The sequence below is a fragment of the Tauraco erythrolophus genome, chromosome 11, assembly GCF_009769465.1.
Source record: "Tauraco erythrolophus isolate bTauEry1 chromosome 11, bTauEry1.pri, whole genome shotgun sequence".
NCBI classification, from domain to species: domain Eukaryota; kingdom Metazoa; phylum Chordata; class Aves; order Musophagiformes; family Musophagidae; genus Tauraco; species Tauraco erythrolophus.
The window spans coordinates 30,203,642-30,219,414 of record NC_141475.1 but is presented as its reverse complement, the minus strand read 5'-3'; the positions used below and the strand labels follow the sequence as shown (position 1 = coordinate 30,219,414).

The following is a 15,773-nucleotide window of genomic DNA, read 5'->3' as shown; positions in this document are numbered from 1 at the left end:
TCTCCTTCTCTGGAGATGTTCCAAACCCGCCTGGACGCGTTCTGGTGGGATCTGATCTGGGTGGCCCTGCTCCGGCGGGGGGATTGGACTGGATGATCCTTCGAGGTCCCTTCCAGTCCCTGACATTCTGTGAAACCCCCACCCTAACAAACGGTGTTAATTTTTCTGAATTACTGCATGTGATTGCAGTCATGGCATTTTTAAGAATTAGGAGGTAGCCGGTGGGGGATGCAGGCAGTCCTGCCAGAGGGAAGCGCGAGCTTTGAGGGCCGCGTAGGAAAATGTAAAGACTTCAACAAAAGTATCACACCGAAACCAACGTTGTTGGGATGCCCTCCCGGCAGAACTCTACGGAACGGGTGTGAGAGGTGACTCCCGGGAGCGATGTGTGCACCACTCACCCGGAGCGACCACCGGCACCGGAATGCTGCGCAGGTGCTGTCGGCGGGGGCACAGACGGCGGGGGCACAGACACGACGGGGGCCCATCAGCGGGACTGCTGCCTGCAATTGCTGTCTGGGAGAGCCAAGTACCTACGTGCTTCCTCTGAAACCACGGAGAGTTTCAGCGTGTCACAATCTCAGGAAATCCCTCCCTGAGGAACGGCTTTATTACAGCTCGCAGGCAGCAGCCCGCAGGAGCAGCGATCTGCACAGAGCACGCGGAGCAGCGCGGCAGGAGAGAGAGACCGCCCAAGGTGTGAGGTGGCACCATGAGGAACAAACTTAATGACCTTCATAAAAAAACACACAGCGTTTCTGCCAAAGAAACTTGATTAATATTCCTGAGTAAATAACCCATGAATTAACAAACGCATTTCTCAAAACAAGGTCAAAAGCTAATTAATACACTTTGCGTTTCTGTTTGGTGGAGGTTCCAGAGCTTTTTTCTGTCAACGTGAGATATTGTTAGAAGCATTCTAACCATTAATTAGAATAAATTATGTAAGGGAATGATTCAAGAACCATGACAGTAAAGACCAGACACTCAAATACAAGCCCAGGATGTTGAGGTTTCATGGCTTGTTCCTAGGAAAGAAGACAGGTATTTTCTTAATGCAGAATTTAAGAAACTTCTTGAATAAGGGATCAGACTGAAAACAATGCACTATTCAAGTCCCCAAAACAGAATTTAACAGCAAATGGATTTGGTGCTAACTTAAGAGATGACAGTATTAAACAAATCGTAACAAAACGTTCGTATTAGTGAATTCTGAATTACAAGGTGCCACTAAAAGAAAAAAGGAATGGTGGCACCGGGGAGCGCGTTGTGAGCATTAGGAGTGAAACTGTAACCACCACTAACGGCCATAACAACTACTAATAAACTGAAACATAACGGCAAAATAACCCATTTACTTTGCTAAGTGCTAATAATTTAATTCAAAATGTATGCCTTTTGCACAGAATAGTATGTCTGTACCTTTATTCCAAGCAGAGTTATACAGTTCTCTGGGAAGCACATACCAAAATCCTTCAAAGAAAAAAAAGAAACCATTGAATAAACCAATACGCATCCAAAATATTTAAATTCATTTATATTTGTTTTTCATGTACAAGAACAAAGAAATAAAATAAAAAACAGAATCAAACCCTGGATAAAACAGTTTGATCTGATTGCTTTTGATACATACAATCTGTTGCAAGGTACTCAAAATTAAACACAAATGCTCACACATGTCATATAACAAAACGAAAAGAAAAAAGTTAAAGTACTAGCACGTACGTGGATGTAGTCTATTAGGAAACAAGTTTATTTGAACACCCATATTTTTCTGCCTTTAAAATAGACGTTTAAATCCTTCCCTTCCCCCAAACAGCATTTGTTGTCAGAAAATCAAACCCAATCCCTCTCCAAGTTACATTCTAACAGGATTACCAGAATACAAACTGTAATTAACAATGTCTCGTTACTTCTGTGTCACCAAGACTTATGTATGCCACCCTCAGTGACTCAGTAAAACTGTCCAGCTGGCACATTTATTGTGTTTATACTACAGGGAGACAGTGTACATTTAGTAAAGTAAAAGTTCAAAACCTGAAATAGTACAGTGAAATATTGTCAGCAATAAATTTAGTTTATAAGAATTGCATATGCTTCAAATACTTAAAAGTTCTGCTGTAAGTCTGTTCAAAGCCAGAAACTTTAAAAAAAGAGAACTTTAAAAAACAGATTTTGTTGTTGCTGCACTTCATCTTACATCCTCTCCGTTACAAAAATGAAAAGCTTACACTGTAAAGAATCACTTTTAACTTAAGTCACGACTGACCTAAGATTTCTGAAGTTGTTGTACACTGCAAGTAAGGCTTCACATAGCACCCTCCTGTTCCAAATCTGCTGCTGGTTTCTTATGGAAGTAATATGGAAACATAGTTTCTGATTTTTTTACCTCTTTAAGGTCTTTGAACCAAGGCACTTAATCACCTGAAACACCAATGAAAGAGGAATTAAGTCTGTAGCTTCACGATTCTGATAAACATCATACGTGACTTTAGCAGAAAACTGCATCGGTTGTCACTGTAAGAAGTGTGGCCTTCAATGAGGGAAACCAGCACAGACGTCAACACAGCTTGGCCAGCTCATGTCAGCTGGGAACCTCGGCTGCTTGCAGTGTCTTTTATTATGACAAAACTTAAATTTACAATGGTACAGACTTACCAGCAAGTGAACAAACTGCATTTTCTAAACATCATCTACTGGTGAGCAACATCAACCGAATCACACCCGAGCTCAGATCTGCAGCTACTGTAAGCGGTTCCAGCACCAGCGGCTTTCAGTTCCTTAGGCCAGTTGTGCCGTGCTGGCCTCATGAGTTGGCATCGCAACCAGACGCCCCAAAACCTCAAGTTCTTTTACCAAAGTCAGTCATGTCACTAAAGAACAAAGCCTTAGGACCATCTGTTTTTCATTTAGGCTGACAACCTGAAGAAGTGCTTAAAAGAGAGATTAATGATAATTACAGTTAATATTGGTCAGCCTTGCCCGGTCCCCTGTTTGTTGAAAAGAAATTTCTGCTATCTCAACAGTCAGCGCTAGCAAAAAGAATTAAAAAAAAACCAACAAATAACCCTCCAAAAATATAAAAGAAACACAATGCCCATTCAGTAATTAAATTCTGTGCAGACTCAACTCTGCTGCCACATCTTATTTTCTATTAAAAAAACCCCCACAAAACAAAACATAAAAAGAGCTGCTTTTCCCTACGTAATAAAACTGCATGACTGCAGGTCTTTGCCTTCCATCTCTTTTTTTCAAAATTTCAGTGTGTGTGCTTTTTATTTTCCATCTTCTGATATCAAATACACCCAGCAGGAGTTCATGTATTAATATCTTCTGTTATGTTTCTTACTGAACACTGGTGATGCGTTTTCTGCGTATCCCTATCTGCAGCCACCCTTCCCGGCAAGGATCTACATTTGTTACACAATCATTTGTCTTCCAAACGTACTCCATATTCCCATCACTTCATCTCTGACCTTTTCACCTACCTTCACTCAATCAGATGGCAAAAAGTCTTTAGTGATCAATGTTCTGGTGCATCAGTAAGATCTCGTGAAGTGTTACTAGACCTGGCAAACACACATCTTCACTGAGTGCTACATCTCTTCCTCTCTCTACATAGCCTGGATTAAGCTTAGAGAAAAGTTCTAATGCCTTTCAGAAAAAGACATATTTTTCAGTATAAAAAGCCTAAATTCATAGGTTATAAATAATATAGTTTCAAAATATTTAAGAATTTTAGGACTTCATTTGCATTTCAGGGGAACTGCAAGCTTAATGTCCTTGATGCCTTCTCAGTCCCAAGCCTCTGACAAAGAAGTAAATACGTAGGATAAACGACAGGTAGAGATGCACAGAACATGCCCTGCGTCCTGCACACCGATTACAGTAAGTGAGAGACTTCAGAACTAAGCAGCTTTACCAGACAGGTTACAACGCTGCTTTGGCACTGCCCTGATAAAGCTACCACCTTTTTTCATGTATATAACTACATGTATTTTGACACTGTCAGTTAAAAACATGACTGAGAACAGTATGAGCGAGGGGTTTTTCCCCCTATATATGACATTAACAAGTTGTGCCACATTTTTCAGACCTGACTTTAAAAGCATGTTTTTGCATTGAAGATATTTGCCACAGATTTTATATATATAAAATATTCTTTGTTCATGCGCTAAATTACAAAATTGTAGTGCTTAATATAACAAACATCAAAATCCAAGATCTTTTAAAAAAATGCTTGTTTATAATACGTTGCTTTGTTTTTAAAAGGTAGCAGTCAGTACCAGTCTGGTTTATTTTGCAACAATACTGTTGTGTAAAAATGTTGCTAAAGAATTCTGGTACTTTCAGATTGGAAGTATTTATTTTCTGAAAACTATACAGTAATACAGTGAAAAAAGAAACTGCAACAGTACTGTTTGTGCCTTTACAAATAGATAATGAGAATTATTATGGCCGATATGGATCAGATTTCATCTGTATTCCATACAGCACAGTTAGTTACTAAAAATGAAAAAGAGATTTTTAAAGCTTAAGTAAATTGATAAAAAAAGCTTCTGATACTATTGTCACAAACACAGTAACAAACCTCTCATGGCCTGATGCTGTGCACGTTTTTTGAACCAAGTGACCTAGCAGTTAGCTTCTGTGATTCAGGAAGGGTCCGTGATGTTAATCAACACCTAGGAGATCAGTCAGAGACATGCACAAACATCACCCACTTTCTGTCCTTAAACAGAAATATTTCTGCCTGGTCTGAAAAGATAAAGGAGTATACAGATGTGTAAAGTAGTGTGCTTTTTTTAAAAGAGGAAGAAATATATATGCATATATGTATTTTTATATATATATATATATGTATTTTATATTTAAATTAGTGTCAATCAAATCCAGGCAGAGATTAAACTGACCATAAAGATGATGTAACGAAAGTCATTAAGGCAGTAAGTTGTATCTCTTGAGGATTTTCAGATATTCTACCTCTATCTCAAGAGGAAAAAGAAATGTTGAATTGCATTGCAGACCCGATCAGCATTGAACGATTACAGCCAGGTAAGGAAGGGCTCGTTTTTGTTGAGTACTGACTCCACATCGTTGAGAATAGGGATCAAGTCTTCCGACTCTAGAGTCCCAAGGTCAACATTTGTTCCAGGAAGACAGTCGAGGAAATCAGGGAAGCGTGTTTGTTGTGGATTTATGTTCATTGCTGTCTGTGCTATAGTTTCTCCTAGGAAAAGTAAAAAAGAACTTTTGAAATACCAAATTCTTCTTGTGGGTAATTTAAAACAACACAATTGATATAAAAATTAGACTCTCCCTTTCCCGTAAGCACTTGTGAGCATTCCTATCCTCTACAAACGTTATCTCAAAACTGTATTTGCTTGCAGAACGCGTATTCTTGTAAGAGTTAATTTCATCTCCTTGCTTTGCTCTCAAAAGCACAGAAGGCCCTTTTCAGCAGTTCAAAGTAATCAGCCTCTGACCTTCCACCTGGGAAGCACGATTGTTCCAAGTCCACTAGTCTGCGCAGGGAGCAATGCAACTGAGTCTCATGCAAACCCTCTATCCTGCCCTCTTCACAAGGGTGAATGCTGTCCATGGGCCAGAACTGAAAAGCAATTTAGCTCTGCAATATTATATTTCTTTCTTCATAAATTAATAATAAGAACCATGAAAATCTTTAATAGGGAAGCTTTTCACTCTTTGCATCATCTAGAACTTCTAATGACTTCAACAAGGAGTTTAGGAGAGGAAGTGCTGAGAATTTCACTATCTGGAAAAAACTTTGTTGATTTCCTAGTAATTTATCTCAGTATTTTGAGTGCCAAGAGGAACTGGCTGGATGGTCGTGCTCCAAGAGTTGTGGTCAATGGCTTGATGTCCAAGTGGAGACCAGTGATGAGTGGCATTCCTCAGGGGTCAGTACTGGGGCCAGTGTATCTTTATTGGCGACATGGACAGTGGGATCGAGTGCACCCTCAGCAAGTTTGCAGATGACACCAAGTTGTGTGGTTGACACACTGGAGGGAAGGGATGCCATCCAGAGGGACCTTGACAGGCTGGAGATGTGGGCCTGTGCAAACCTAATGAAGCTCAACAAGGCCAAGTGCAAGGTCCTGTAGGTGGGTCAGGGCAATCCCAAGCACAGGCACAGGCTGGGCGGAGAATGGATTGAGAACAGCCCTGAGGAGAAGGACTTGGGGTGCTGGTTGATGAGAAGCTCACCATGAGCCGGCACCGTGCGCTGGCAGCCCAGAAAGCCAACCGTGTCCTGGGCTGCATCCAAAGCAGCGTGGGCAGCAGGTCCAGGGAGGGAATTCTGCCCCTCTGCTCTGCTCTCGTGAGACCCCCCTGCAGTGCTGCGTTCAGCTCTGGGGTCCCCAACATCAGAAGGACACGGAGCTGCGGGAGCGGGGCCAGAGGAGGCTACAAAGATGATCCGAGGGCTGGAGCACCTCTGCTCTGGAGACAGGCTGAGAGAGTTGGGGCTGTTCAGCCTGGAGAAGAGAAGGCTCCAGGGAGACCTTCCAGCACCTTCCAGTGCCTGAAGGGCCTACAAGAAAGCTGGAGAGGGGCTTTTTACAAGGGCGTGTAGTGACAGGATTTAAATGATTTAAACTGAAAAAGGGGAGATTTAGATTAGATTTAAGGAGGAAACTTTCTTCACTCTGAGGGTGGTGAGGCACTGGCACAGGTTGCCCAGAGAAGCTGTGGATGCCCCATCCCTGGAAGTGTTCCAGGCCAGGTTGGATGAGGCTTTGGGCAACCTGGTTTAGTGGAGGATGTCCCTGCCCATGGCAGGGGGGTTGGAACTAGATGATCTTTGAGGTCCCTTCCAACCCAAACCGTTCTATGATTCTATGATACTGATAGAAAAATAAATACGTACCAAAACCTAAACTAGCTAAATACGTTGTTTGAAGGCAAATCCAACTTTGCCATTGTAGGAGACTTATTAATGAGACTGATTTCTCAGAGTTATAAAATGCAGTGATTTGTACTGAGAATGTAACCCAAGATCAGATTTTTACTCCTCCAACCTTAGACTATGGTATGAAAACACAAATTAAGGCTCACGTTTTCCAGTTTTCTCTTATTATCAGTCTAAGGGAAAAGGGTAAAGGGTAGAATCTAAGTTAAAGCTGAGAACCTTCAAGGCACTAAGTGCCTTTTAGGTATTTTCCCCCACAGTTCTCTTGCACAGGAAAGTGAGAGATTATTGTTCAGTACTGCAACTATAAAACATCACTGGTTATAACACAAAGTTATTAATATCATTACACTTTAAGCTAAATCGGAGTATTCTACCTGTATCCATCTCGTCTACATTGCTCAGGAAATCTTCAGGTGTCGTTGGTATACTGTAGCATCCTAATCCCAAGCCACTGTCTGTACTCTGTTCCCTGGAATGGTACGGCCCACTATAAATTGAAAGATGAAAAAGCCTCAGTCAAGATGTTCTGTTAGTCATAGTCCCTGATCATGGTGTTTGAAAAAAGACAGCATAGTAGGTTAGACATTAAAGTTAAATACAGAGTCATTAAGCCTCATTCTCAACTGTTGGCCATTAATGGGGTCACGTTACATCAGTCCAGATATAAAGCAACTGGATCGAGGCCACTCTTAGATTTTGAAATACACACATGTATATACAACTCTCTAGACAAAACCAGTTCTGATAGCCTAAAAAAAATGAAAGAAAAAATTTATACTTAGTAATGTACCTATTCTACCTAGAGTCTTCTACATACACCTGCAGTACAACTAAAACCACCTATTACCATTTGTTCGATTTTTCTAAGATTCCTTCTTGAAGCAAATACTGAAAGATTTCGGGTCAGCCACTCGGCCGTACCTCCTGTTCACGGTAAGTACAAAAGAAGATTATATAAGAAACTACTTTAGTGAGGCAGCTTTAAAAGGGTAGAGAAGGCAACAGAACCAATCGCCTAAGGAAGAGGACGTGAACTTGCCTGTTCAAGAAAGGATCGGATCCATTGTTTGTAACAGGCCGCATGTCTTGTGCCATGGCAGGTGTATTCACAGCTGTCTGAACTGGGGCCATGTTTTCTGGGTCCATGGGAAGTTGTCTGCATAGAGCAGCCTCCTGTAAAGACAAATAAATATCAGGGAAGGGTTATTCCGACAGCTCAGCTGCAGTCTTGTAACAAGTGAACATGGCATATATATACACATCTTCCCATTTAGGAAAGTAATTCTAACCAATGTAACTGATGAGTACTTGTTTACACTGGTGAAGAAAATCAGAATGTAGACAGACAGCATCTTTTACACCCAGCTGAGCTGGCTTAAACACTGTGGAAACTACCTTTCAGTTACTACCACGGCTCGAAGCCAGCCCCATCGTTCAGCCCGCAGGCAGATGCGTTTGAGGACCTTCTGATCAGCTTCACGCTAAGCCAGAGCGCCTGCCTGCCTGTTTAAACTAGCCTCGCTCTTTCTGCGTGATGCAGATCACAAAATGCTCACATAAATGGCTTTACTGGCAGAGCTGTCCCACTGGCAGCCTCCCGTGAGCGGCAGTGCCAGCGAGCCCGGGGAAAGGCCAACTTTGAACAAGCGCAACTATCTGCAGAATGACTGCACCCCTGTCGCCTTGCTGGCCACAGAGACAATCCCTGCACAACCACACTACCTACGTTTTAATTTAGGACAACTTGCGTGTCACCTCGTCACAAAAGCCTGACAGGCCTGCGCAGTGCCACTGATTGCCGACAGCCTGTCCCCCCCAGGCTGGCCAGCTCCGGCGGAAGGTTTTCACCTGCATACTAGGGCTGTGCAACACTCAAATTACGATTTCAGTTTACTGCTCAGTGAGGCCAAGTGCTCTGAGAGAAGCAAAAATAAAGCAGTTTAAAACCTACAGAACCAAATTTAATCTCTCATGCATCTAACAGCTTACCTTAAGAGAGACTGCTTTTAGTTTAAACTGGTACAAGAGAGAGCAGAATCAGGCACTGAAACCAGGCGAGTTGCTACTAGCTGACATGATTTGCTATATACCAAAGCAGAAGAATATCACTTGAAACCATAAAGTGCTTAACATGTTAGAAGAAAATCACTGGAACCAAGACTTTGACCAAACTATCTACAGAATGAACCCTCTGCCTAGTAACAAGCATCTGCCTAATGACCTGTCTCATGGACACTGTCTTCAGGATGACAGACGAGCAATTAAAGCCAAAGGAAACTTGGCTCAGAACTCTTCCGGAGAGAGAAGGTCTTCTCGCATTGTCTCTGTGAACCAACCATGACATCTAGTGGTACAGAGGTCTCTACAAAGATTGTTTGGCTCCATTGGGGATGTTCCACACAAACATCCTAAGATCTTAAAATAATAAAGCTGTTTATGTTTTTTATCTGCTTTACTCCATCTTTTTTAATGAAATAAGGAAATTTTTAAGGAAATATTCCATTTAAATCCTAGTAGAAAACTTTTCTCCACTGAATCAGTCATTCATTCTCCCAAGTACAGAAAAGTTTAAAATGTTTTTGAGGCTAGAATATGATGTTTTACTATATTTTCAGTTGATTTCTTCATTGAGGAGGACCTATCTGGTCTCTTAATGAGTAATGTAACAATTATTCATTGAGAATTAACCTATATTGGTATCCATTAATGCAATGTTTCCTTTATTATCAATTTATCTATATATTCACTGATAAATAATAATTTAGATTAGATGGTGTAATTCTTTAGTAGATGTTAAGAATAAATAGCCTGAAGATTCTTAATAGCTTATGTATGTCAAGTGACAATTCTAAGGGAGATGTTTCTATTTATAATTAAATGAGCTGGAGTCTGTGAAGATGTACAACCTCAGAAAATGGGCAGACTAGCTTTTTTAACTCTCTACGTGAACATACTGAAAGTATTTTTTTAAATATAAGAACAGCAACTGCAGCAAAACAAGCAAGGCTAATACTGGAAAGACAGCAAGAAAGAAAAAGAGAAAAGACAGCCAGAAAAAAAATAAATACAGAAAGAGAAAGGAAGAGAGAAGAAAAGGAAGACAGATAAAATGAGGCAGGATGTACTTAGCCAGGAATTTTTTTTGTTAAAGTCCAATCCAGCAACAAAGTTCACGTTTTTGATACTTGGCAGCACATTTTCAAATCTCACTGGACATTGTTCCACACTAATAAATGTAAGATCAGAACGGGGCAAGGGGTGGGTGGAATTTCTTAATTTTTAAAATAATTTCTTGCCAGCTGTCATGCCATTTTTTTTTAATTAGCAGATTGCAATTCAATTGTATTGCTCAATACAACTGCACTGTATCAAACATAAGCCTGAAAATTTCTTGCCTGTAGGAGGTGGTGGAAAACCTTTTCTGTGTCCAGCAACTTCTCAATGGATCACACAGTACAAATCAGTGTCTCAACTTGTTGGGAACTGTGTATGTGTGTGTTGAGTGGAGTAGGGGACAGCTGGCCAAGCTCCCTGTTCATGAAAGAGAAAAATTTAACTAAAAATATGCTGCCCAGAAAATATATTAGAGCTGAAAAGTTGATAGTAACAACTAACCAGAGACGACAAAGGCTAACAACCAACCGTTCTGCCAGAGAGCAGTGCTGAAGAAAATCTGTGAAGGAAAAATCAGGCACCTACAGAGCAGAAAGGCCGTTATTTAAGGGTGTATTTGTTGGCTATTAGTAGGTGGATTCACAGCAAGAGTTTTGAAACTCTTTTGGTTAAAAATGCCAGATATCTAGCAGGGACGATATTCTAGTGCCTTGTGTTTCCAAAACAGGCAATGATGTATTGACAGCCTGAAGTTCTATCCCAGTAATTAATTTTACATAATTGTTCTCACTATACTGCCAGAGACATCTCATCTCTGAGACTAGTGAATTCTATCACTCTAAAAGACTTGTATACACTCCACTGCTTTCCACAGCCATTGTAGGACTACAGTACTGAAGACAAAAGATGTGTATGAAGAAAGTGAGCAAAGGTTTCCAAACAACACTGAAAAATCTGTGCAATTCCATGGAATTGTTTTTAAACATGGACAGAGATAAATCTCTTCTTTATGGAACACAATTAAACGATCACAGGAAACACAAGGCTTTTCTCATTCTTCATGTCATGCCTTCTTCCTCTGAGCTCATTGCAGAAGCACAAACACACCTCTCCCCCCTGAAGCCTGATTCCCTGGTAGCTTTCCAAAACAGCCAAACACAAGGCACTAGTAGAGATGTCTGAACCTCCGACTACTTAAAAAATGCAGTTGCACGTAAAATCAAAGTACACCGCAAAAACCAACGTTGTTCACAAAGGGAGTTTCATATCTTTAACCCTCCATGAAATAAATATTCTTCCTCTCACACTGAACTGCACAGAAATAGACAAGAATTTCCTTACAGCTTTTTATTTCTGTCACAGCCTGACTCAGAAAACGCCCAGCCAAATGAACAACACTGAAAAGAGCAGAGAATTTCTTATGCCTACTGCTGCTGTCTTGTTCCACCTGGCAAAAACAACCAACCAAAGCTGCACCTGGATCACTTAAATTTAGGTGACTACAGATACACGGGCAGCGTTTTAAGGACACTCCTCCCAGAACAGCTGAAGTTCCAAGATGAGGTTTATTTAACATGGAGCAAGCTGCTCGATTACCGGGGTCGGTGTGTTTTTCTGAGTGCTGAAGGCCCTGGGCACAGTGTGCAATCTCTTCATTGCATACACGTGTACGTGCTCTGAGCAGGGCTATCACGTCCAGTTCCAACCTCTCGTCGTTTCGTCTTACACGACAAGAAGAACTTCCTGACAATGCAACACCTGCGACACTTCAGTGAACAGCTAAGGCTGTACTTGGGACAATCCGCTGCAGCTGACAGGAGCACAGCGACAGCAGAACAGGTTTTACTGTGGGCTACATGCCACAACAGGGCCAAGCTGAAACTTGTGCTACTCCAGTGTCGCTGTTACTGGCCTTCCCACCTCAGGTTAGCCGACACTATGGCAACCATACCTTCTTTTCACAAAATAGCCACAGGCACTGCCTGCCTCCAGAAAGACACAAAGATTTTTCTATACCATACTGCAAGGGGGAAAAACATAAACCATCTGTAACTTCCTCCTCGTTTCCATGGTAATTTGATTTCCTAAAGTAGCTCAGAACAGAATATTAACAAAGTAAGAACTTTGTTAATAGCTCAGGGACTACATTACTGCTGTGCATCCGGCTGTTCGTCCTACGGTCAGCCATTTGAGAAGGGTTTTTGTTGAAGGTTTTTCACTGAGCTGCCTTCCATAAACAGGAAAGCCTTGCAAAATGTCCCCTCATTCCAGGGCACCAGACTTACTGCGCCTGCACAAAGTGCTGTGCATTTCACACGTATTTGCAGACCTTAGTGCTGGCTGGCTGTTTTCTGTCCTGCAGCTGACCTATGCCATCAGGGAACGCAGATAGTCATCTCTTGGGAAAACATGGTGCCAGCTCCTGCTTGGTCCAACAAGGACAGATTCATACCCGGGTTTATTAACCACATCACCAGATACAGTAATGCCCTCCTAACCACCGACTGCGGCAGGGCCAACAGTCCGTTCCAGGAACGTTTAATCTACTTCAAGATTTAGACAGGCCTTGCAAAGTAAAACAATTTGTGAGCTGAAAAGCCTCCAGCACCCTAAAGAAAGACTCACACAGGCATTTACAAAATCGAAGTTCCTGTCTCTTCTTTGTTGCAAGAAATACTACGTTTATAATAAAGTTACTTGATCTGCTCTCACTTGGGGAATGGTGTGGCACCTCCCGTGTCTCTATTTCAACATATGGCATGCTGCTTGTAATAGTAACTCTATGTGTACTTTATAATATGGAACAAGGGACTCCTGCATGCCGGAGTCAGTCAGGCTGGGGATGCAGAGTACTGGCTCTAACCATATGTTAAAGTATGCTCCTCCTCTGCTGCTGCCTGATGCAGGTCATTTGTTCAGAAGTTACATTACAATTTTAGTACTGCTACAGATGTTAGACTTCTTCACTTCTTTGATGTTATTACAGCAATGGTCAATAGTAGTGGATCAATTACACAGCCACAAAAGCTGTGTGATAGCCTGTTACGTCCTGTTCTCTATTCTAAGCATGACCAAAAGGTTCTTAATAAGAATATTCAGGAATCTCCTACTCTAGGTTAAAGAATCCGTCAAAAAATACCAGAGATGCCTTGCAGCCCTGAGAATGGCAATATTACAGATGCAAGCTACAAGAACAGCCTTAGCTGCTCTTACTAGCTCTTAGCTCTGAAGGGCAGGAGTGCCTCCTGCAGCCAGCAGAGACAATCCTGAGCATTTAGTTCAAAAAGGACCAGATACTCCTAATGATCTGCTTGGTGTTACAGCATATGCTATTTCAAAAACCCAAAGGGGATTTTCAAAATAAGAAACCAAAATAAATTAAAAAATCCCACAGTACTCTGACATCACAAAGGCATGTCAAAAGCTTCATCAGTGGTTATTTGCAAAAATCTTTAAAAGCTTCAAAGCACTGCAGTGAGTTGAATTATTCACTGCCTCTGAACACAATTCTGATGTAAAGCCCTTTCTAGCTCTATGCCAGGCAAATCTAGAAATTCATTTCCTGGAACCCTCCTCGGCAGAACTGAACTGAGCTCAGTTGCCAAACAGTCATTTCCCGCTGGGGGAGACGAGTGAGGGCATTTTTATAGTGAGTTGACATTGCTTGTCACTGCAACTCCTTTTCTGCAAGTCCTCATACTTAGGGTGGAAGGTGAGACGTTAGATATTGCCCGTGCCATCAATAAATCAGACTATCGGCCAGTCTGTGCAGTGGAAAGAACACAGCAGGGAGTTTTTCTATTGAGGCTATAGCAGCAGGCCAGTAAGGTTCTACTCTGCAAGGACAAACCAGTCATAATCTTCCCTCTGCATCCCCACACACTGCTCCTTCCGTAGCCTCTTTTAAGCCCCTGTATCATTCTGTGTGCATATTTATGGAATAGGATTGGGAGATCGGAAAGGAACCTCTGAGAAGTGCTGTCTTTTTGTGACTATCCCCATCCTTCCAAAGAAGGTGAAAGATGGCACTTGTGCACACAGAGCAGAGCTAGGACATCTTCCCTGGAGGACCCCTTCAGAGATTCCTTAGTGGCATCACGTCTAACTATTTCCATTTTCAAGAAGTTCTTGAACACCAAGCAGATTCTCCCTCTTCCTTTGGAAAGCTGACAAAAACAAATCAGTAAGTAAGAAAATTAACTCCTTCCAGAAGGACAAAACTGAGTAAGGAAACATTTGAACAGAAGCTGTCGTACTGGTTGTCTGAAACGCTGCCCTTCTTGCACGTATTCGGTCTGCAGTTCTAGAGACTTTACCAAATAAATGAAGAGGAGGACAAAGAAGGAAACAAATTCCCAAAGCAGAGAGCTTCCAGAACTGCGTGCTCCTCCCGGCTGGGTGCACTGCTCCACCCCAGCAGCTGCAGCCAGGAATGGCTGTGGGGAGCAGCAGCTGCTGCCAGGCTGAAAGGAGGTTTGTGACCCACCAGAAAAATTCCTCCCCCCTCTCTCAAGCTCTCTGCACCTCCTCGCAGTTGCTAGCAGCAGTGTGCCCACTTACTCAGCGTTTTCCCTTACATAGCTTACACTAGAAAAGCAAAAGCAGCAGTGAAGGGCCAGGGCAGGAGTAACTACTCAAACACGGATGACTCCAGAGGGATTTGTCGCATTCTTCTCAGCTGCCAGGGTCCAGGAGCGCTCACGTTACGGCAGGAAGTTCACAAAGTTCTGCTGGGACACATGGATTTTCCATCTTGCTTTCCTTGGGTGGGAAATATGTTGTTCCCAAAGAGCTACGCCAGTTACGAAAACTTCAGTCGTGCAAAGCAATACTGTCCTGTTTTATATAATGTGGGGCTCGAACAAACACCATAGGTGCGGGGTGGTACTGGGCATGAGAAGCTGGGGGCTCCATTTAAGTACGGCACAGCTGCAGAGCGTTGTGCGTGTATTAGTTTCAAAGTAAAACCCAGTCAGCAGATCAGGGAACCCAGCCCTTGTGTTAATGGCACAACTGTTCTGAAGCTTAATTTGCTCTTGTCCTGAAGCAAGAACAGAGCCAAAGAGAGTAAAAATAGCTAAACACGTTATTAGCACGATGACAATTATGACTAAGCTCATACCAGCTATCCCCACTCTCTTCCCACGCCCATCTCTATCCCGTTCTGAGCTCTCGACAGTAAAGGAGAAGGCACGCAACGGACCTGAGATCACTGCTCAGGTCAGACCGCCAGCTTGAGCACAGTTCTGCACACACAGGTAATGCATCATAACGTAACTCCCCACATTAAGGGTAACGGAAATTGAACATGGGCACAAGACGGTGCCCATGAACATGGGCACAAGATTCACTCACTGACATGAGCAGTAAAAAAAATCAGAAACTTTAGTGGACTCAGGCTGCCTTTCACCCCTGATCAGCAAGAGCACTCGACATTTGCTTAACTTTGAGCATGTACATATATTTACCAAAGACGATGGGAATAATCACATGCAAAGATAGCCAAGTGTTGCTGCAGGAGCTATAAAAGCACATAATTTTAGTGCCTTTTTTTTTTCAAATGCAGCTAGATGGTGCTGTACAGTTTCAAAATGTATTAATTAATTTTTGTTAATTACTTTGTTACGCAATTTTTTAAAGTTCTTATATTTAGCAGAAGAAGGTAAAAGAGTAAAAAGTTTAAATGAAGGAGGAAATATATTGTTATAAAGTGTCCTTCTCA

General features: G+C 42.1%; 1 protein-coding gene across 1 annotated transcript in view; it reads right to left on the bottom strand.

The window, feature by feature from the left end:
* Positions 1-3,073: 3,073 nt before the first annotated feature.
* WWTR1 (WW domain containing transcription regulator 1) overlaps positions 3,074-15,773 on the bottom strand; it is a 73,268-nt gene continuing 60,568 nt past the window's right edge. Inside the window, exons 4-6 of the mRNA XM_086618414.1 lie at positions 7,977-8,110; positions 7,312-7,424; positions 3,074-5,230 (exon numbers count right to left, since the gene is read on the bottom strand). Of these exons, the coding sequence (XP_086474540.1) occupies positions 5,046-5,230; positions 7,312-7,424; positions 7,977-8,110 (432 nt within the window). The 3' untranslated portion in view covers positions 3,074-5,045. The remainder of the gene's footprint in view (positions 5,231-7,311; positions 7,425-7,976; positions 8,111-15,773) is intronic.